Genomic DNA, 22421 nt, shown 5'->3' with positions numbered 1-22421 from the left:
TGGTGGCAGCGTGTGAAAAAAAATCAACAAAGTTTTGTCATCTGGCAGAAGAGAGATGAAGTAAGAGTTCAAAACATCCTCCCTGTGACAGTACTCAATGTCTAGTAATAAGCAGTATTACCCTGTGTCCACACTCCCAGCTATTCTAGAGGCTGTGATAGTGAGATCTCTTGAGGCCATATTTCTCAGGCCAGCCTGAGAAGCACAGAGATCTAATCCCAAAGAAAAATCTAGTTATAGAAGTGAGGATCTATAAACATCTTCAAATTTTTTAATTAATAGGACGTGGATAAAATGTGATGATCAAAGATGAATCTTGCTATTGGGGTGTTGCCTGCACCATCCCAAACCCAGTCATAACTTCAACACACCAGGCTCATGTGGGTATAGGGATAAACTTCCTTAAGAAGGTCTACGTTTATCGCCAGTCACTGATGGAGACTGGAAATAGCGCAGTCCATAAACCTACACTCGGCCAGGATGGAGGTGATCATTGCGTGTCCAGCTAAAAGATAAAGGAGCAATGAGCTAGGGCAGCGTGTCTCTGAGATGCACTACAGGGGTCAACACGGAACTACAGGGGTCAACACGGAGTCCCTGTCTACCAGGCAGGATGGCTGCTCCTCTAAAATACTCCTCACACCTGAGATGGCCTACCAGCAGCTGCCAACCAAAGAGCAGTCATTACAAGGAAGGCCAGTCTTTTGTCAGCTGCACCAAGGGACAAGGAACCAGCTTTTCCTCGGGTGCTGCAGTTTCATCAAGTATCTTGCCACAAATCAAGATTTTTTTTTATTGAAGGAATAAAAGAAAATTTAGAAAGCTTCATAATTCAAACTATAAGTGCAAACATAATTTTAATATAATTTTAAGAACTAAAAATAAAGGTATTTTTATCTTCAATGCCTGATTGGGCTTCTTTTTTTTTTAACATTTCAAGATAGCTTTAAAATTATTATATTAAAATCTGTTCCCAAACGGTTAGCTTTTTCTTCTCAAGATAATTGTTTTTGTAAGCAAGTGGCTTATAACCTTCAATATGAATTACACACTTTACAGAAAAGTATGGAATTAGAAGATACATTTTAAATTGTATATACTCCCAGGGACACTACCTTCCAAGCAGCTCCGAGGACAAACTAAAATATAAGAGGAAGAGAAGTCCTGTTCTCTATCACCTCCCATGTGTATCTGGTGACCGATCACCAAGGAAGGATGGTTAGAACCTGATTTCAGAATTTCTTATGGCAGCAAATACTTTCTCATACTTTACAAATAACATTCACTTTTGTATACTAAACTTGGCTTCTCATTATTTATAAGGTTCTATATTTATATATCAAAATTATCCTTTATCCCTTATCCTTTGCTGTAGTTAGGAGGAACTTTTAGACAGACAGCAGGCCAGACTGAAACACTTTCTAAGGAAGTCTATACTGGAATGGCTTTGATAATGAGTATGCTAGATAGAGAATAAAATCATGAATACGTATGTGTTGGGGTTCCTGGGTTAGTTTCTGTTGCCCTTTTAGAAGCTTATGGTACCTACGATCAACAAGTCTTCAATTAAACAAAGAAGATATACAAATGCCTGTGCTTTTTGGTGCTAATGAAACAATTAGCAGTTTTAATGAATAAAGCTTTAGATTTTAGAAGGAGAAGTGAAAACCTTCAGCCCTATATACCTGACCCAATGTCATGACTGTGATCTTTAACTTCTGTACTGCTACCTGTGGTGTCCCCCAACTTTGGATAAGTAAATACACCATCCCCAAATAGACCCCATAAGTAAAGTGACATACAAACTTGTAAGTGCACTACAGATAAGGGGTGATGGATACTCCTCTCCATGCTAACCAAGACAAAGTGTGGTTCAAAACCAACAAAAAAAAAAAAAAAGCTTTGACTTTTTTTTCCACTCTGGGGAAAAGTGCCCCATTTTTAATGAACTTATACCCGAAAAATCACGCAGCACCGAGTATCTAGCTCCCTCTCTGCTTATTAAGGGGACCTCATGCACAGGCCACAGTGCACAGTGGGTTGTTAACACACGCCCCATGCTGAGGCGGGGCTCTCCTCATAGCGGAGCTGGGGCAACAGGGCATTACGCCATTCCCTAAACAGTATCTTTTCTAAGTTAAAAAAATCTCAGATGAAAGCCAAACACAGTATCTTAGAAATTAAAAAGAAAATATCCTGAATAATATTTTATAAATAATTCTAACTCTTAAGTTCAGAAAATAGAATTAGTCACATATCAACAACTCCTTTGGACTAACACGAAACTAGATTTGGGTAAAGAAACAGATACCGATTTACATAATTGAGAAGAGAGAAACAATTCTCATCCAGGTATGAAAAATGGTTTTATTGTTTTTGTTTGACAGGACTTAAAATCAAACCCAGGCCCCCATGTGTAGTAAGCAACCACTACACCACCACCAAGTTACATCCCCAACACTTATTACTACTGTTAGAATTCCAAATATAAGCTGCTCAGTTTCATTTTGCTCCATCCAAAATCCCCTTCTGGTATATACACTAAATACTAGGTACTCTCCTGTCGTACATGGGGCATCCAAAGCAATACAAGCTTGTCCCCGTCCAGATAGAAGGCACAGCCCAATTTGTGAGACAGTTTCTCACGTCACAGGATATGATGGTGGGGTACTAACATAGTCCTTGTGAATATCAGGACACTGGACAGGATCCTTAGCTCAAGCTGGGATGAAAAGAAAGCTTCCTTCCTTGAGGAAATGGGAAGACAGCAGAGTCTTGCTAACATCAGCCAAGCAAAGGTGGGCTAGCACATTCTGAGCACGAGGAGTAGCACAGTAAGACACAAGAACATGCACGCGTCTGCTACAATTGAAATTCCATGGGTAGAAGCCTACAGCAGGCAGGCAGGAAGACGGCAGGGAGGCCCTGTGTGCTCCATACACAGGATCTTGATTCCTGTTTTCCCATGTGTCCTCTCCGATTTCAAGGAGAGCTGGGCTCTCTAGTTAACTCTGAAAGGTCATTTTACCCACCTCTCTCAGTTGATCCAGGCAGCGGTGTTTAAATACCGTATCTGTTATTCTGTTGACAGAAGGACTACACGGTAGTAGTAGCACAGGTAAAGGGGGTCTTGTCACTCGCTCAAGCCCTTCCTCAACTGCCAGTTCCTCGAGTCCTGAAACTCTCCAACCCCAACTCCTCTCTCCCAAAGTTCAAAGAATGAAAGATCCTTCGGTTAGTGAAACCTCATCCTGGTGGGAATGTGCAGATGTGGACTAACTACAATTTCTAAGACAAGCTATGCTGTTTCCAGATGTTGGCCTGAGTTCTCAAAAGAGAATAATACTCTGAAACAATTTTCTTCTAAAGACTCTAAAACCAGAAATGAGTGTTAAGGGCATTATTACAAACTCAATTCCAACTTGGATAGACATATTTAGAAATAACACAATATTAAGACATTAGGGAAGACTGTTTATCATTATTCAGTGCTGTCGGTACTATGAAGAAATAGAAGCCGAAACAGCATAAAACTATAATGCTTTTCAGCATCATGACAAAACAAGGTGGGGAGAGAAATGGGGAAAATTCTAAAAATTAGGGGGAAAACAGATTTTCAAATTTTAAACTTCCATTATTTGGAAATAAGATACTTTTAGATAAAGGAAAGACAAAATACTGCTAAAATCACCAGGCACACTCTGGCATTTGTCTATACAGGTCATCTAATCCGAAGGCGACGTGGTTTGCTTTGTCCTGGAGGAGCTGAACTGCTAACATCCCATGGACTGTATCAAGTTTGCTTCACTTCTCTTGCCCTCTTGCTGACTGTTAAACAAAGAGCTGCGTCTTGAGTTTCATGATGTCTCACATGTTTCTGAGACTAATCCCCAGCCATTTTTATTTACAGTGCTCGGAGCGAGTTTCTAGAACCACTCCGTGCCATTTTGTGAATGTTACACACCGCCGTTTTCTGGGTCTTGAAACCAACTGTAGGATAGATTATTTGCTCTCTGATTTATATAGAAAGAAGCACGCAGGGCAGTGGTGGTAGAAACGGATTCTACTTTCAGCTTAAACAACAAGAAAATAAAGAATAGAGAAAAACAAACCCCAGCATATGCTATTGGGACCACCAGATTCCTGCTGCTCTTTCGTTACTTCATAGGAAACATGGACCTGTTCTGGTTCTTTTCACTGTCTACACACACTTTGCCACAGACGATCTAGCCACCCCATACCACAGGGACACACACAGTCACAGTAGCTGTGGGTGCTCTCTATCCGAATGCAGTGCCATGTGCACCTGCCATCTTCGGACGAAAAGGAAAGGCAGAACCCCTGGCGACTTCAAACCTGCTTCGCTGTGGAAATCTTGCCATTGCTAGACTCTCAGAGCGGGAGCAAAAACCTACTATAGGAGTCTGCACGGCTGAGATCTGCCTGTGTTCTACCAACTGCCAAATGAATTCCCTTCAGTTTGCTCACCAAGGCTTCCCCTTCCTTTCTGTTTTCCACTCGAGTTCTCCCCATGTTTGGTTTTCCTGTAACTCTATTTGTTTCAGACTTCACCAGTACAAGGAAGACATCTTTAGAAAAAGAAACAAACAAAAAAATAAAAATCGCGTGTCTCTGTGTCTTGCTCGAGAGGATACCTGCCATAGTGGTCAGCTCGTAAGTAACATACAGCATGTTACATACACTTTCCATGTCTGGTCTTTCTGAACATTTCCACGGATATTTCTGATACGAAAAAAAAAAATCTTGAACACTAATAGAAACATAGTCAAATGTCACAACCCTCAATGTGCTCCAATTATCTTATTTAAAAAAGCAATGCAGGGGCCAATACGATGGTTCACCTGGTAAAAGTGCCCACAGAGCAAATCTGGTGAACTGAGATCTTTCCCTGGAACCTGGAAAAAGGTGTAAAATGCAAACTGACTCTACAGATCTGTTACACTAGCACAGGCGTATACATACATCATGACGGGCACCTCACCCACATCCCCATCATGTACACACACACACACACACACACACACACACACACACACACACAATTTTCATTAAAAAAATTAACAACTCATTCTACAAATGTTTAAAGACTTCACATAGCCTATTAATTAGAAGGACCATAATGAAAGTGTCAAAAGCTTAAAAATATTAATACCTGAAGAAATTACCCCTAAGATAAGTAAATCACTGCATGATATGTTCTTAAAATATCTTGGGAACCCAGCACCATGCAGAGGTCAAAAGAACTGAAAGCATCCTTGATGCCTCAGTTGCCAGTGGAATCTGTCAAGAGAGGCAGCTAAACTGACCTCACTGGCCAGTATCCACCCGGGCATCCACATGATGCAGCTGCTGCGAATTCACACAGTTTTCTCCATCGCAGCATTCCGGGGAGGCAGGAACGTCAGCTCCCTGCCTATAAAATAAAGTTCTGGGCCTCTGAGTTTGCTTTTAGGTAAGAAAGCAAACTTAATACCACCACAGACAATGTGCTAAATGGTTTTTATACTACCTTTTGTAGGCTTCTAAATAAACCATGGATTTCAAGATTATTGTGCAGTTCTGGATAACGTATTTTTTTAACCATGTAAACCCAGAAGTAGGGCTTAGAGTATAATGTGTTGTGGGATATGTCAGAGATTTTAAAAAAGAAGCCACAGAAGAACAATCTACTAACCGTTATACCTGGGAAAAGTTCCTCAACCTGCTTCCTACTACAGAGGCAATTATGAACACTCTTCCAACCAAATAGGAAGGTTTCTGTGCAGAGCTAGTAAGATGACATGTAAGGAAAGACTAGATAAATATTGCATTTTAAGAACACAAGCATGGGATCTGAGAGACTCAGCTTAAATGCAGGCTTCATTACTTCCTAATCGGCTGACTTGAGCGAGCTCTGCTCTCTGGCCCTCGTGCCTGAGCAAAGGCGGCCGCTCACACAAGTCTTCTGAACAGAGCCATTCTCGCACACACAACAGCAACAATCCTCTCAAAGTAGAAGTCAGAAACGAAACAAAGCTCATGTAAAATCAAAGAAACTCATATCCACAACGTATAAAACTCGACAAAGCCATGGTACCCACATACACAAACCTCTCTGGATGCCCTGTGTTTGAGCCTGTAAAGGAAGGCTTTACCGCAGAACAAGACGAACCCCTAAAGTCTCTGGGTTCACTCCTAAATTAAGTGACTTCGTAGCAGAGAGCCGAGGTGGAGTTCATGTTGCTGTCTAGCCTGGCTCCCTATCCTCCTGCCCGCCCACACATCAGCTGTCTCAGGACCCAGTGTCGCAGATTTGCCACCCTCCACCCTGTCACCTCCCAGGCTCAACTGAAAATGAAGCGAAAGACAGGCACAGTCGGTCTCTACAGCAAAATTCAAAATGTCTCTCTTTGAAGAATCACAAAGCTTTTTGTTTGAAACCTCTGACCTTTCTAGAGAAATCAGTCACTGTAGTTTAAAAATGTAGGTGGCGAAAGTACAAAGGATTGCATTTATTCATTTTGCATGTTTTTCATCTTTTCTGAACTGAGGGAGACATACCTTTAAAACAATTACTTCTTTAACTGTAACATTTCAGCCTGAAATATTCCCACAAAAAAGTGTGCATGTGTGTGTGTGTGTGTATATATATATATATATATTATATATATAATTATATGTGATATACAATATATATGTTATATATAATATGTAAAATAGACATTATATAATTATATGTATTGTAATGTAATATATTCTGGGCTTGGTACAGTGTTATATCTTTAAAATTATTATTCTTACTATATTTTGTTGAAACTCTAAAACATAAAAATTTTAAAATATTGAAAAAAAATTAATTAAAAATTTTAAATTCAGTCTCAACTTATTACTAATCTCTAGATGTGACCGTGAGCGAGATACAGGGGAGCAGTTTGCTATGGCGCAGGTGTGGAGGTCAGGGAACAACTTTCTGGAGTTGGCTCTCTTTCCATCTCCATGTGTGTTCGAGGGATCGACACAGGCCAGCCAGCAGTCTCTCTGCAGTAGGCACCTTTGTCCCCTAGGCCATCTTGCCAGTCCAGAGCACAACACCTCTTGAGTGAAAAGGGTGATGGGAGTTATTTTCAAAAGTACATTAAAAGTAAATTTTAATAAAAGTCCATGTTACTTATTGCTAGGTCACAAAAGCACCACAACGCTTGTCTTTCCCTGGCAGACACACATAGCAAGCTTACCCCGCTGCACGACAGCACCACACAGACTCCCACGGTCAGAAATCACTGGAAACCGAATCCCAAAAGAAAAACTTCCCCATTTTACAAGAAGGAAAGAGAGGCCAGCTAAATGAATCCACCAGTAATTTCAGGAACGCACTGATTTTATATGATACACACCCGTGCAAAAGTCCTGGCACAGTCCTACAAAGACACAAGCATTTTTCATTTGAACAAACCGCAGCCAGATTCTTACCTCAAATCCTTGCTCATCCTAAACGTTGGTCAAGGACTTTAGTTTTCAGTCACTTGATTGTACAAATATACTCTCGGATACACCGTTTTCCATGGACAACATTTTGAAATACATATGATCAGTAACGCAAAGCACCAGCATATGAGAGGCAGGGTAGCCAAGTCTTCAGTTCCAGAACTTGGGAGGCAGAGGCAGGCAGACCTGAGTTCCAGACTAGCCTGGTTAACAGAACCAGTTCCAGGACAGCCAGGACTACACAGAGAAAAGCTGTCTCAGATTAGATAGATAGATAGATAGATAGATAGATAGATAGATAGATAGATAGATAGATAGATAGATAGATAGACAGATAATAAATAAAGACATAGGCATAAAAATATCTACAAGTTTTCCTGTTATAACAGAACCCACACAACCATGCAAGCATGCAGAGGCAAGCATGCAGACACACTGCACCTCATACACTATAGTAAACTTTTAAGTGCCCCTATCACACACACCCATTTAGGATGCTCTAAATGGGCACAGAGAAAGGCTCCAGGTCACTTCACCTCTTTGGTCCCCATGTTCATGGCCCTCTGTAGTCAAAACTTTATAAAGATTGATGAGGATTGGTCATTCTAAGGCCTTTGATGTCAGCTCCTCTGGAAGTCAATGGAAGACTTGAAAGTGACAATGAGGACTCCTGCGTGTGCCATAATCATTTTGTGCGGGAGCTTAAAATCAAATAACTTATCCCTTTAGGGTTAAAATATACATAACTATAAATGTTTCCAGCAGGAAAAGGGAAAGCACATCAATATAGAACAGATGACTTCCAATTTCTAATATTAAGAAATTAGTCTCTGATTTTGAAAAGACAGTGAATACTGACGATGTAGTTTTACTACCCCGGCTACTCACTGGGGAAGACCTTCCCCTTCCAAACATTCCTACACAGAACAAGCAGGGTGACTTACTGTAGCTACCTTCTACGACAGCACCAAAGCAGCATGCTAGCCAGTCCTGGGCTGGTGAGGCTGTGAGACAGAGTACAGTCAACCAGATGACAGCAATCAGGCACAGGAACCCGACCATGACAAGTGCTTCACAGTTTCACAGAACATTTAAAATATCCCCCCTCTTCTCTTTCTTGACCTTTTGAGAGAGGACCTAGTTCAACAGCCCAAGTTGGCAATCCTCCTGAGTCAGCCTGCTGAATACTGAGATAATAGGATTGAATTATTTTACTTCAATCCGATATAGCTTAGCGATCACCTTTTCAACCTCTAGTGTTTTTCAAAAGTCACACACACATACACCCACAAAAAAAAAAATCTTATTTCAAGGTATATATAATGACATACACCTTCAATCCCAGCACTTGGGAGTCAGAGGCAAATGGATCTCTGTGACATCAGCCTCGCCCACGTAAATAGGTTCCAGGCCATTCATGGCTATAGAATGAAACCCTGTCTCCTAGGACAAAAGTGCTATTTCTGTTCTATTTAACAAAAGTTCAACTGAACAGTTGATTTAAATATACTTTAGAAGAATTAATACATACAATGAACTAATGTAGTATAAATTGACACCTTTTATTCTATTTACAATGATAAAATTCACATTGTGTGACTTTTAGGGCTTGCATTGCAATCATTAAGAACTAATCTTGGCCGGGCATGGAGTTGCATGCCTTTAATCCCATAGTCTACAGAGTAAGTTCCAGGACAGCCAGGGCCACACAGAGAAATCCTGTCTCAAAAATGCCGCCTACCCATGAAAAAAAAAACACCCTAATCTTGTTTAAGCTCCAAAAATCAAAATAAGGGAATTAAAATTAATCATCTCTGTTTTCATATTTTTCTATTTTAATTAAAAAATTAATAAAATGTCTTTTTAGAACATGATTTTACTTTGTTTTGTATTAACATAAAATCAAAGGCAAATTTTAAAGCAAAGCAATGTTTAAAATTAAATCATTAAAAATTAAAAATAGCATTCCTTTTACACATATAAATATGCTAAAAATGAACATAAATATGTCAAAAATTAAGGTTTTTAGGTAATATTTGGTTTAATACTCAGTGTCATCCCAAAGTATCTAGCATTCATCAATCTAACTGTAGCTTTAAAAAAATATTTTAATCCTGTTTCAAAATATACTTATTCACTATCCTGAAAACAAGAACAGATAACTCATTCCAGCTTTTTGACTGACAAGGAACTATTTCTCTCCTAACCAATCATGGCCTCTTCTATAGCTAAGACTTGAACTGTACAGAAAAAAATATCTCCATGGAAAGGTTTACATTTTGACAGTTAGTTCCCTTTGCTCCTAGGGAAGTGTGTGGCACCTTTAAACAGCATTTGGGTTACTATGACATAAGTTATAAAGATTTTGGAAACAGAAGACCTTCCTGGAAGTCATGGGCTGCTCTTCTTAGTTTTGTTACAATACTAATCTGAGCAAGGAGGTAAAGAAGGAAGGAAAATGAAAGAAAGAAGGGGTGTAGAGAGTAGTCGGAGGCAGGCAGCTTGCCTAACAATGTGGGACTGCCCAGCTTTGAGGAAATCAAATGACGTTAAAAAGAGCAAGCTAAGCATCAGGTAAACTCAGAACAGTGTCAACCACACTCAGACATGCAAAGTCGCGTTCCCTTCCTTCTGGTTCAGTGTTGGCATTCTCAATTGATGTGCGTGGCAAATATCTACCACCAGCTTAAGGGTTTGAAAGACATGAAAAGATGTCAAAGGCAACAAAGTTCTCAAAGATGTTGGATGATTCTCCTTCAGTTCATAGTCACTGGGGCCATCCTATCAGTTGCTGAGTTAGTAACACGTTACAAAGCTCAGACGACTTAAGAAGGGCAGTGTCAAGGCACAGGGAGCTAAAGGACTTACTTCTTGGTCTCCGCTTTGTCTTATGTAGCCTGTTTTGAAACAGAACAGCAAACACGTTTTGCTGTAGAGTTTCTGCCTTCACCATTGGCTGGACTTATCACTCTTTATCTCCAAAACCATGTTTATTTAACGAGAACAGGGATGGGAGGACTAATTCCATCAGCCAAAACACTGCAGAGACCATAATAATAATAAAAAAATGAGTACGTATTTTCCAATTTGGGGGTTAGGGAGAGGAATGACACAAAAGGGGAAAATCCACTTCTATTTAAGTAGAAGTGAGAAAATGCTGTCCCTCTCGGAGACATCAGAGTCTGGATCTAGAATGTGTGGGTTACCATTACATCAGTGGGAGAGAGCCTGAGAGTGGCCGGCACTGTGAGCCACATGACACAAACCAGCAGAAATCAGAAGCATGTCCTCGGCACCCTTGCATGTCCACAGCACCCTTGCTGTGTGCATTCTAGAGTACTTAACTGAATGCCTACCGGCCAAATGAAGTCTTTGTACAACATTTGTTTCCAAAGTTTTGAATTGAACCTTGAAACTACAAGTAGCAACTTCGTTTCAAACTAATTAAACAAAAACAAAACAAAACAAAAAAACCAACAAAGTGAAAATATGCATTATAAACGTCTCCACTTGACATCCTCCTGTCTGAGATCCTTTACAGTTGCTGCTTTGGCCAAAACTCCTTAGAGCAGATCCACTTGCGCTTAAGTCTATGGCGTTACATTTCCCTTAACAAAGCAAGTCGCTTGTGCATACTTTTCCTCCTCCACCTGGCTCCTTCCTCTTCTCCCAATCCCATAAGGGATTACAATTCATAATATTCTTAAAAGCAAGCTCTCACTTCTAAATAACCATCAAGAAATTACTTAAGGAATAGTACAAAACTAGATTTTAGCACATTTGCTACACTCAATCTGCATTTTTTTCTTCTCCTCTAATCCTCAGTATTGTTTCAATAATCTATATTGACATTTAGGAGCAATTGCTTCTGTGGGAGATTTAAAGAGCCGACAGGCTGTTCTGCATCCTCTGGAAGGAGTTCCAGGCCTTAACCCAGTCCTACTGTGTACAGCACTGACCACAACAAAAGCTGTGGTTTCTCCCACAGTAGCCTTAAATAGGTTTAAATTAACACTATTCATCACAGGGTGGGAAGGAAGACAGGCAAACCATGCCAATAGCATTGGGAAACTTTCTAACCAACACAGTCAAACCTCCTAGCCATAAACAAACCGACTTCCATTCAAAAGCTTCCTCTCAACCAACTTTCGCCCTGTGCTCCCATGAGCTCTCTGCCTTTGAACGTCCATCTTTTTTACTATGGTCGAAGCATGGGATTTTGTTACTACATTCAAGGGGAAGGATATTGTTACTATCCTCAGGTTACTGCAGAACACACTTAAGGCTCTAAAAGTCATATTTAATCTCGAGTCTGTTGGTTGCTAGAACTATTCTTATGGAATTAGGAGATAAAACAGTATACGTGTATCAATAATATATAATATAATCAATGTGCCAAAAATTCTACCATGCATTGTGCTTAAGGTCAGGATTGGAATTTGGGATATAAACTAGGTCTCTCTCAATTTTAAGTTTCACCATATATTAGACTTATCCCTTCTTTTTGCAAACATGCTTTATCACCACAAATCATGGGAACTATGTGCACACGTTTATGCTAGGGAGTTTGTTAAGCTTCTGAAAAAGTTTAATTATATATGTACAGCCCTAGTCTTGAATATAAACACACACACATATTTGCCGGCAAAACATGCTGACTATATACTAGAAATGCAACCTCCCTATAATGAATGTGTTAAGCCACCTAAAAATTGGTAAAATTGTAAAAATTAATTGGACATAGAATAATTACAAAATATAACAAAATTTCTAATGTTTGAAATCATTTTATATGTACTGTACCTTATGTGTAATTGTTTTCACATTTTAAAAAGTATCTTTAGGATACTACTGAAACCATTGCTACTGCTTCAGCAGCGCTCTGAGTGCAGCCTGGGTGTGCACACATGCACACAAAGCACACACTCACAGGCACTCCCCATCTTACACCTGCTCTGAAGCAGTAGGAAGTGAATTCTCAATCTGTCAACATGACCATCTGGTCTATCTGCATATCATGGCTTTCTCTAGTACTATATGAAGGAATGGCAGTCACGAGGCCAAAATAAAACTAACGTGCACCTGAATGGCGAAGAGCTCCTCTTTGGGCTGAAATGGAAACACGTGGCTCATCATAGCCAAACTAGCAGAGTTCCGGCTTAAAATGAATGTTCCTGAGAGCATAAGCAGAGGGAGACTTCGCTAAGGACCGTGGGGTGATGGGTAAGCCTGCCCTGCAAGTTCCAGGATGGGTACCAAGCTGCTGGATACTGACACAGCTCTTCTAGCAAGGACAGAGACAGACCAAGCCACAGCTCCTGCCCTCCAAGGCTCCTCTGCAGAGCGTTCACCTCCCATCTTAAGGCTCACAGACACTCGCACGGCCATTAGGATGGCATCAGTTCCTTTGTCATTGGCTAATTAGCAGTTGCAGCAATTTGCTGACAATTTTGATCATTTAATCTTTCCAAGTAGATTTTTTTTACGACGGCTAAAAATACTTGCAATCTTCGAAAACTCCTCACCTTTAAAAAGTGACAAAGGCCCAATGTGCTTCAGCTTTGGGCCCACTGCCACCTGCAAATTAGCAAGGGCCGCTGTTGAATTAAACATAATTCCGTTTGTTTAATTTTAGATTTTAAGCGTCACCAAACGTAAAGACTACCTCAGAGCTGTTGCTGCTCCACATCAGGTAAGACCAAACACAAACAGTGACTATCATTTTATGTCGTAAATAAAGCCACCTACCTCTGCCCAAGAATGAAGTCCTTTTAAAAGTGCAACCTCATACCAGAATTTAACTAACTTAACAGAATCCTTAGAATTTGATTACATTTCCAGAAGTTATAGAGAAGCAGTTTAAAAAAAAAATGGAAAAAGAAAAGAAAGAAAGAAAAAACTCTCCAGAAAGTTCTCGGTTGAGTGCCTACTAATGAACAAAGGTTAACTTTATCTAAAAGGTCAAATGCCTGGTGGCTAAGGTTATGACCTTAACAACTTAAATTGTGACCTTGCCACGTGCCGGGTATATTGTAGATTCTGATACAGATCATCTGGTAAAGGCTGGTCATAAATTAGCTTTACTGTTACATGCCCACAAAGAAACCCATTTGCCATGATACCATAATACCACCAAGACGTCATACGATACACGGGAAAGACAATGCAAATAGAGACCAAATTAAAGACATAAAATGGTTTTGTTGTTTTATGGACAGGACACGATGAAAGTCCCAGGCTTATGGAATCACGTGACTTCACTATAGGTCTTACTGTTTATTTGACACAAAGTCACACAGTTCTAACACCACCAGATTTAGGGCTGTACTCAAAGCACTGGCTTTTATCATCTCTAAGCCTTAGGAAGAAAAATCACCTCTGCTTTTAACAAATATTTGATTATTCATTTTCTTCAAGTATATACATTTTAATGTCTTGCAAAAAAAAATCAGCCAGTATATGAAGTAATAATCAACGTACATATTTTAAAAGAGCGCAGGGAACCTCATTTTGGTAGTTACGCAGAAGAGAGGAGGCATTCTGGAAGGAAGAAAGTACATTTTCAAAGCAATGAAAAAAATGCACTACAGGTGCAAAGGCCACAATGGTTTTGGCATGGATGGGGAAGCACGCTTCAGAGCCTTTGCTTCTTGCCAATACTGGCAAGTCCTCAAAACTTTTAAGGAGGTAAAAACATTGTTTAGTGTTTACAAATCTTCAGCCTTCTAAGAGATGCTTGTCAAATCGGCTGCACGTAGGTGACCGATTTACCTCGTATCAGCACTGGCAACTTCTCTTCCACAAATAAGAGGCCGCAAAATATCTTAAATCAAATCTGAAGTGTTTCCCAATAAAAGGCCTTTACAAATTTCTTTTTGCAAGCTCCCTATTGCAGGCACGCAGGCAACCATTACGGTAGTGCTCTGGAAACCAATGGCCAGACATTTGGCTAGTATTCAGGGCCTGAGGAGGGATTCTGGGATCCACGAGGAACACCCAAGCGAAGGTAGTCTGATCCATGTGGCTGTCAATAAATCTTTCATGAGCTGTAAGAATGCTAACTCTTCTAAGCAACCTCCCAAATGTCATTACAACAGCATTACTCCTTCAGGCGTCTTCCCAACCAGCAACTGTGCTGTCTTAAGGACAGGAAGTAACTACACAATAATAACCCACCGACAGTGAAAGGTGAATCAGGGAATGGGACAAGCCAGACAGCCACATGTCTTTTAAGGTAATTTCCCCCAGATCTTATAGAAATGCTTAACATAAAAGCACAGAATGGGTCCTGCTCAAACCGACAGAAACTCCACAGACATTTCAGTTTTGGTTGTTTCTTATAGGAAGCACACTCACACCCTTCGTCCGCTGCCGGCAGCCTAAAGTCTCTAAGTTGTCCAATTAGAACTTTCGCCATCATTAATAAATTCTTTACATAAATCTCTAAATGATAAACATATGATGTAAAGAGTGCACTAGGAAAGCACAGGGAACGCCTTGTAACTGTATTGCACGCTCAGGAACTTAACACACACAAATGCTAAAAAAAAAAAACTTTAACTTTGCTTTTTACTATAGACAAGGAAAGTGAGCAGCAAGGATAGGGGGGGGGCGAGTTAAGGAACGGCCACTTGTTCTTGTTGAGAACTCCGGCTGCCTTGAACTGGCTAAAGCAACAGGCATGCGTTGTAATTGAGTGTACATTTTCAAAAGCCCAAATATTTGAGACATTTTCAGAGCGCATCCTCTGAAATACACATCTCTCCCCTGGCAGCACGACAGAAACGATGGAGTGACAGGCTTGCAACGTCAGTTTCTCCAGTCTCTTAAGTAAGGACAGATGGGTAACAAAAGTTCTCCTTCTAAATCATATATTGAAAAAAAAAATAGAGTCAAATGCTAACTGATTTCTTTGAAAGTTAATTTTTTTTCAGATTTTAAAAATCTTTTGCAAAACAGTGTTGACTTTGCAGATAGCATACTTTCTTTTCATTGTGGGGAAAAAAGAAGAAAAAAATGTGTGTGGAGGAGAGAGAGGGAGCTCCTGCACAAGCCACTGGTAGGATTCCACAACTTTCTTTCTCCCATCTGGCTTAAGTAACTGCCATGAAGGCAATCTAGCAAGACTGATATGTACATATAAAAAGTCAACAAGTTACACAAGACCTGAGCTTTCACGTAACACAATGAGCCTTTGTCTAAAACAAGACGAAAAGAACAAAGTAAAGCTGCATTATTCGAGCCAGCCCTCAACAGTTGATTCCTGAACATTCTTCCAAAATCTGAAGCACACTCGGCTAAGACAGGTCTCAAAATCAATAGTGAATCTCATGCAAATTGAAATAGGTCGGTGGATTGATCGCCAATAGCCATTTCCCAATGCATTTCACACGGGCAATGCAAGCTGGTCACGTTTAAACCTGCTTAGAGTCTGGTTGATTGGTTTCCTTCAGCTATTTGAAATGACACAGAGAATTCCCACATAAGAAGCTGCTAAGCTTGGATATCAATGTGATTATCTTTCTTTCATAAATGCCCGGCATTTTCATAGTAACCTTACCTCCAGCTTCTTAATTGGCAAGGGGGTGCAAGAGGCCTCAAAAGTTTAAAAACAGTCCCAATAGAGAAGCAACAAACAACAAACAAAATGCATTTTTAACAAGGCCACAATCCAGCTTAAAATCTATTCTTTATAACGAGGGTTGTCATGAGGCTTCTCTTACCATGAGTTGGGAAAAAAAAAAGGTGACTACACCTTCTCATCCCGGGTATTACCGAGACTTCTGAGAGCACTACTTACCATATGTGACCTGAGTGGGAATTCTCTGACAGCTTTGCTGTTTTAACTGAATGAGGGTGGCAAATTGTCCTGACTCTGGTTTATCTCTGAAAGCTCACTGGCCCGATGCCCTAGGTTGGCCCTACGGGGAGGTCAGGAATGGTTCAGTATTCCCAGAGATCATCAGAAGGGCACACACAAGAAAGCCGAAGGAGGTCTTTCCATCGCACTTACCTGCTGCGTGCACAAAGTATGCCAAATATAAGTCGAGTTCCTTAACAGAAACCCCTATGTGATGGGGCTGGACACAGAGCCCTGGATTCGAGCACTGCGGTGACTTGACAAGGCGCTCGCCGTCAGTACTTTCCAGCGGGATACCTTTGAACAGGATCACCATGACGAGGTCCAACCTCCACACTTTGTCTGCCTGGCGGAGGCAGTCAATTCTCCGCATCTTGCCTTTCTGGTCTGGGTTGGAAAGGACACAGCATGGAGGTTTTTTCCCTGTAACTGTAAGAACAAAATCCTCTCGGTACTCAGGTCGAATATCTTTCCGTAACTTGGCCAGAAGTCGGGAAGCCCACTTCTGCTTGACTTCGGGCTTCTCACTGAGCAGTTCGTCCTTCACGGCCCTCTCCTCTTCTTTCGACATGCGCTTCTCATGTTTTTTGAAGTATTTCCGCTTTCGGGCCTGCAGGTTGAACCATGTGTAGGCGAAGGCGCGGACGTGGGGCAGAAGGGCTTCGATGAAAGGATGAAACTCATCCTAGGCACAGGAACGAAAACAAGAGTAATATGACCAACACGAAAGAAGACAACTTGCCTCTGGAGTTGCCCTAAAGAAATCCTTCACTTCACATGAAATGTGGCCCAAGTATTATATTTCCTTTAAAACCATATTAAAGGCCCTAAGGGCAACCAAGGGGAAGGGGAACATACTCTCAGTACCACTACATATTGATCTGAAGGGAGAAAATTTCTAAGAATTGCTCCACAGTTTGGAACATTCTACCGTGCGGCCTACTTCCCAAACCCTTCGCATAGCAAGCACAGTTGATCTAAGCGCTTATAACAATATATACTCTTAACCCTATTTCCAGGAGGCCATATCTAATTCTGTCCTAGCCTTGACCTCCCCGTCTGTAGTGTAGCCAGGGCCCAGCAGCCAGATTGGCAAATTCTGAGCACTCAGGTGCCAGTCGATGTTTATGGAAGTCTAGGAGCAAGACCCATCTCTACCGTCAATGAAAACAAAGGCTTTCCTTCAGGAGAGCCCCTGAAGACTCTCACCGGCCTCTTATGTATTTTGGGAATATCTTAATTATTCTTTTAAATATTATAGTTACTGATAATTACCAAAAAAAATTTTAAAAAATGTGTCAGATCTTTATAGGAAAGAAGGGAAGATCCGGTACTCATTTGGCTAAAATAAAAGACCTATGCGCAAGAAATCATGACGAACTATGGGAAGAGAACAAAAAAGGAGTGGGGGGGGCACGCCAAACAAAGCAGAGCTCCATGCCCAGAGTAAACAGGGTGCCCACCGTGACAGCACTCTAGCAACTGAACACATTCACAGGCTGGTGGGCCTGGGCTGGGAAGACCCTCAAAAGCAACCAGCCCTATAAAATACATCATCTCATTTTAAAAAAATAATATTTCAGCTTTTTCCCCTCAGCAAACAGGAGATTCAGGGAAAACCTTCACAGATCTCTTTTTAAGAGTCAGATAATTTGAAGAGAAAATTAAAATTTAAAGCATTTGAATTTTTCTTCCTGGTTTACTTTAAAAAATATGCGATTCTTATGTTGACGTTGGTTAGAAATTTTAAGTATAAAATTTTTTTAAAAGTTAAAAAGTAACATTCACAAATGCCTCAGAGAGGCCATTTAACTCCTGATTAACTAGGCCACACCAATTTTATATAACGGCTTTCTGCCACAAAGATAAATTATTTACTTTCAAATAAATAAAGATAAAAAACTAGAGGAATATTTGGTGACTTTTTATGGAGATTTAGAGTGGGCAAATATAAACATATTCCTTTTTAACATTTTTTAACAACCTAAACATATATATTCTTGAGGTACGAGAAGCTGCAATATCAAAAATAGTATTACTACTAAAGAAATTATTATAATTTTAAACATTCAAATGTATACTGAAGGTAACATATTTTAATAGCCAAATCTGTTCAAATTTTTTACAAATTTTAATTAACCATGTAAACATTATATATAACATGATTCTTTAAATTAACAGTATAATAATATAATGTATATTTAATTGTTATAAAAATTGAGCTTTTCTCTCTTTCTGTACAAATTTTAGATTCTGTGGCTCAAGTTCAGTTTTAAAAGTTGCTCTTTTTCAAAAAAGGAATCAAAAAAAGAAGCGGTCGGTGCGCTTTGGTTAACATGTGTGCATTCTTCAAGTGGGGGAAAAAGAGTGAAATACAAGAATTATATTATTCTTTACCATAAACCATTAGCATTTTAAAACTGTATAATATTTAAGAATCTTTATTCCTTTGGAAGAAAAACTCAGGGGGCAAGTCGCAGTTTATCCGCTAAGGTACATGCCAAACCACAAAGCATTTAAACATTACTAAATTCTGAGCTCATCCTTGAAATGTTCTGAAATACATAAATGCTCTGTACTTCGTATTGACTGACATCCAGATGTGTACAGGACATCCTAGAGACTACGGCTGTGGCATCATGGAAAGAGTCTCTGAAGTCGACCTGAAACTACACAGTGAGCCTTCTCCAAAGGGAGGCTTTCATTTTAAAGACTCAGCTCCATTTTACAAGGCAAGGCAAATCCCTCCAAAATAAACTGTATCTGTGCTAAGACATTACTTTGTTAATGATAATAAACACATTAAATAAACATTCTAACGTGGTAATTTTTTACGCCCAAAGATACTCCTAAAATACTTCTTAAAAACTAAAAACTGCATCAGTTCACGTTCAGAAGCACTGCATTCACCTGCCAACCAAATGCCCATAGGTCTCTTAATAAAATATCTGAAAATAAGGTCAACTAGCCATCATGGACCATCTACATCCCCCAGGTCTGCATCAGAAGTATTTACAATGCATTATTCCCCAAAGGTTTCGAGAATGTGAGTAAAAATACACAATATTTTATATAGCTTTACTCAAATGACAATCATACGTAGCCAATGTATTGATAGAAATAGCTCTCAAATCAGCCAAACTTAAAAAAAAAATACAGGAAATATCCAAAGAAAGCATAAATGTTTCGGGGGTGAGGGGATGCTCCTCGCATAAGTCATGCTGCTGAGCAAAACACCATAAACTATGTACTATTTCAAAAAATATTCAGGAGCAAACAAGTCATATTTTACACACATAGTTGATGAGACTGTTACAACTCACCAATAAAAATAAACCTGTGGACCAGCTTCAGAGCCGCATTGCTTTGAATCGGCATCTAAAATGTGGGTCTGTTGAAAGCAGGCCAAGTTGAAGAGCCACAGAATAGTGGTGGTGCTGGAAACTAGGGTTCCCCCCGCCCAAAGCTTTACTCATAAATTTCTGCTGACCTGTCAGGATTTCGGCAGGTACACGAGTTGATTATGATATGCCTATCCTCAATCAAAAGAAGAGGCCTGGCATTCTCAAGGTAAAGCCCCTTCAAAGTGCACACAGCAAACTGAGCTTACTCTTACAGTTAGAATACACTTATCACCATGCGTCCTGGATCTTTTTTTTTTTTAAATGAGCAATAAACGACCTAAGTTTTTCTTTCTGAAACTGGCTCGAACGTGTTATAAATATTCCAGAAAGTTAAATAAATTGTAAATCAACTTTTAAAGACCCTCTCATAAAACAAGTGAGCCTTTATTCCCTGTTTATTGTACACTTTCTTCCCAAACTGCTACAGCAAATAAGCGTTTCTCTTAGTGGTGTGGAGGCCTAGTGAATGCATCAATCAATGCTGCCAAGTGTGTAGGAGGGGAAAAGGGGAAGAAAAAAACTTTCTGAACGTGATAATAACTCAAAAGAAGCCAACTTTGCTAAATACCTGACTCTGCCCGGGGCCTGCATAGAGACACAGGTATGCTTCAGAAAGGCAGAGCCCCAGACCAGAACTTTATCTTTCCAAATCTCACTCGAGGAGACACCGTTGTGTCCATCAGGGTCTTTCTTGCTATTGCAGCCTGCTGGCACTATCCACAAGTTCTCTGTGCTGCAAACTTTTGCCAATTGGAATTTCAGCCTTCGAATCTCAGCACTTTCACTGCAGAGTATAACTCATTCAAATTATCTTACACTTTGCATCTTATCCATATGCAATTGTGAACCTTGCCAGAAGTGGTTGGAGAAGTTTCATTCCATACTTCCACAAGTTACTAAAATAGTAACTTTGGAAGTGTGTGTGTGTGGGGGGGGACTTTTACAATAACTAAAACAACTGCTATCCATTATTAATGTGAGGCCTAAATCCCAAACAGACCATCTCCACATAAAAGATGCATTTAAGAGTCTTCTGAGATCAAATGGCCAGTGTTATTACTCTTAGATACTGCAGTAAGAAGGGAAGTCATGTGGGAAATAAATCCAGAATCTAGAGGGGAGAGGAAAAGCTACTGATACTTTCAGTCTTCCAAAGTATTCCCGGTAAACCGTTAGCTCCAGCTCATTGAAGGCACAGTGGTAGCGGGGGTTTGGAGGGATTCATGAATAAACCTTGTGCTCGAAGCATATAACTTCATGTAGGTGACTACTGGTCAGACTGCAATGTTTTAGAGCAGTATAAAGGCTCGTGCTTAAGAAGAAAAATTAGCGCAAATCACTCTGACTTTGTGCCTTTTAGTCAGAGAAAATAAATAAAATATTCAAACGGGACCAGATCCGGAGCCGCAAAATAGCAATGTTTCCTTGCTGGTGGTGCAGACGAGACCGGGAGGAATAGGCTGGGAGGCTCGAGAAAGAGGGGCGGAGGGGCTCCAAACCCCACGCTGCGAGTGGGGTTGCAGGGAAAGTTGCCGGGTCCTGCGTGCTGAGGCTCCCGGGCCGTGCACTGGCGGCGGCGGCAGCAAGGCAGCCGACTCCGGTCCCCGCCACCGCTCGACCTCGGGCCGGAGCCCCACTCCACCCGCAGCGGCCCAGCCCGGCCCAACCCGCGGCCTCGGCAGCTCTCTGGCCTGCGCGGCGTGGGCACGCCCGACCCCGAAACTTTCGCCGGGGTCCGCGGGCTGGAGGCGAGGACGCAAGGTCCTGGCCCGGCGCGGGGCGTGCGACCACGGAGCCCACGGGCAAGGGCTCGCACCGCCCGCCGCGTCCGAGGGGCGCTGCCCGGCCCGGCCCGCAAGCTGGCACAAAACAAAAGTAAGAGTTCGGGGCGTCGGCGGGGGGCGCGGTGGCGCGGGAGGACGCGGGCAGACAGGACGCCCCTGTACAGCCGGCGTGCGGGGCTTGCGGGACTCCGCTGCCCCTCCCCGGCGCGGAGGAACGGCGGGCACCGCTCTCCGCGCCGCAGACGCCGAGTCCAGATTGCAGCGTGTCAGGGGCTGCAGCCGCGGACACACGTGCGGGGCGCCCGCAAGCCCTGGCGCTCCGCAGTCCGGCGCCCCGATATTAATTAACGCATTAATAAGAGGGCGCCATTAGCCATGTGCCCACACAAATGGCCGAGCAGGAGGAATGCACCCGCATGGAAACAAAGTTACTTTCTTAAAGCTGCAGCCCCCCCCCCGCACACGCGCGCGCACACACAGAAACACGCGCAGACACGGCTCCCGCCGAGGCACACGGCCGCCCCGCGCCCCCGCAGCTGCTTACCTGGGTGAGACAGAGCGGAGAATACATAACTGCCGGGCGGCGGGGGGTGCGTGCACGTCTGTGTGCGGGCTGGAGGTGTGCGTGAGTGTGGGTGCGAGAGGGAGAGAGAGGAGGAGAGAGCTAGGAGAGGGGGGGAGGAAAAAAAAATCAAGCCTGCTTCTTGCGTTCACATTTCCAACTCGGCTCAACTGCAGCAGCCAGCGCTCTTGCCGCTCCACGCGCTGAACTTTAACCCCGCCTAGAGTTTCCCTACACTCCACTATACTGTCTACTGTACGCGGGCGTTAAAGGCATAGCGCACCCTTTCCCGCTCCCGCGCCGGCCGGCCGGGTGCCCGCGAGCTG

General features: G+C 41.7%; 1 protein-coding gene across 3 annotated transcripts in view; it reads right to left on the bottom strand.

Annotated features, from left to right (window-relative positions):
- Nfia (nuclear factor I A) overlaps positions 1–22421 on the bottom strand; it is a 346125-nt gene that overhangs the window by 318892 nt on the left and 4812 nt on the right. For 2 of the 3 annotated variants that reach the window (XM_005353437.3, XM_005353439.3), the window contains exons 1-2: positions 22078–22415; positions 16499–17030 (exon numbers count right to left, since the gene is read on the bottom strand). In XM_005353437.3, the coding sequence (XP_005353494.1) occupies positions 16499–17030; positions 22078–22104 (559 nt within the window). In that variant the 5' untranslated portion in view covers positions 22105–22415. Of the gene's footprint in view, positions 1–16498; positions 17031–22077; positions 22416–22421 lie in introns of those variants that run through there. The other variant, XM_005353438.2, reaches the window with a different exon arrangement.

The sequence above is a fragment of the Microtus ochrogaster genome, chromosome 10 (genome assembly GCF_000317375.1).
Source record: "Microtus ochrogaster isolate Prairie Vole_2 chromosome 10, MicOch1.0, whole genome shotgun sequence".
Taxonomy (NCBI): Eukaryota; Metazoa; Chordata; class Mammalia; order Rodentia; family Cricetidae; genus Microtus; species Microtus ochrogaster.
This window is presented reverse-complemented; position numbering and strand designations above follow the sequence as displayed.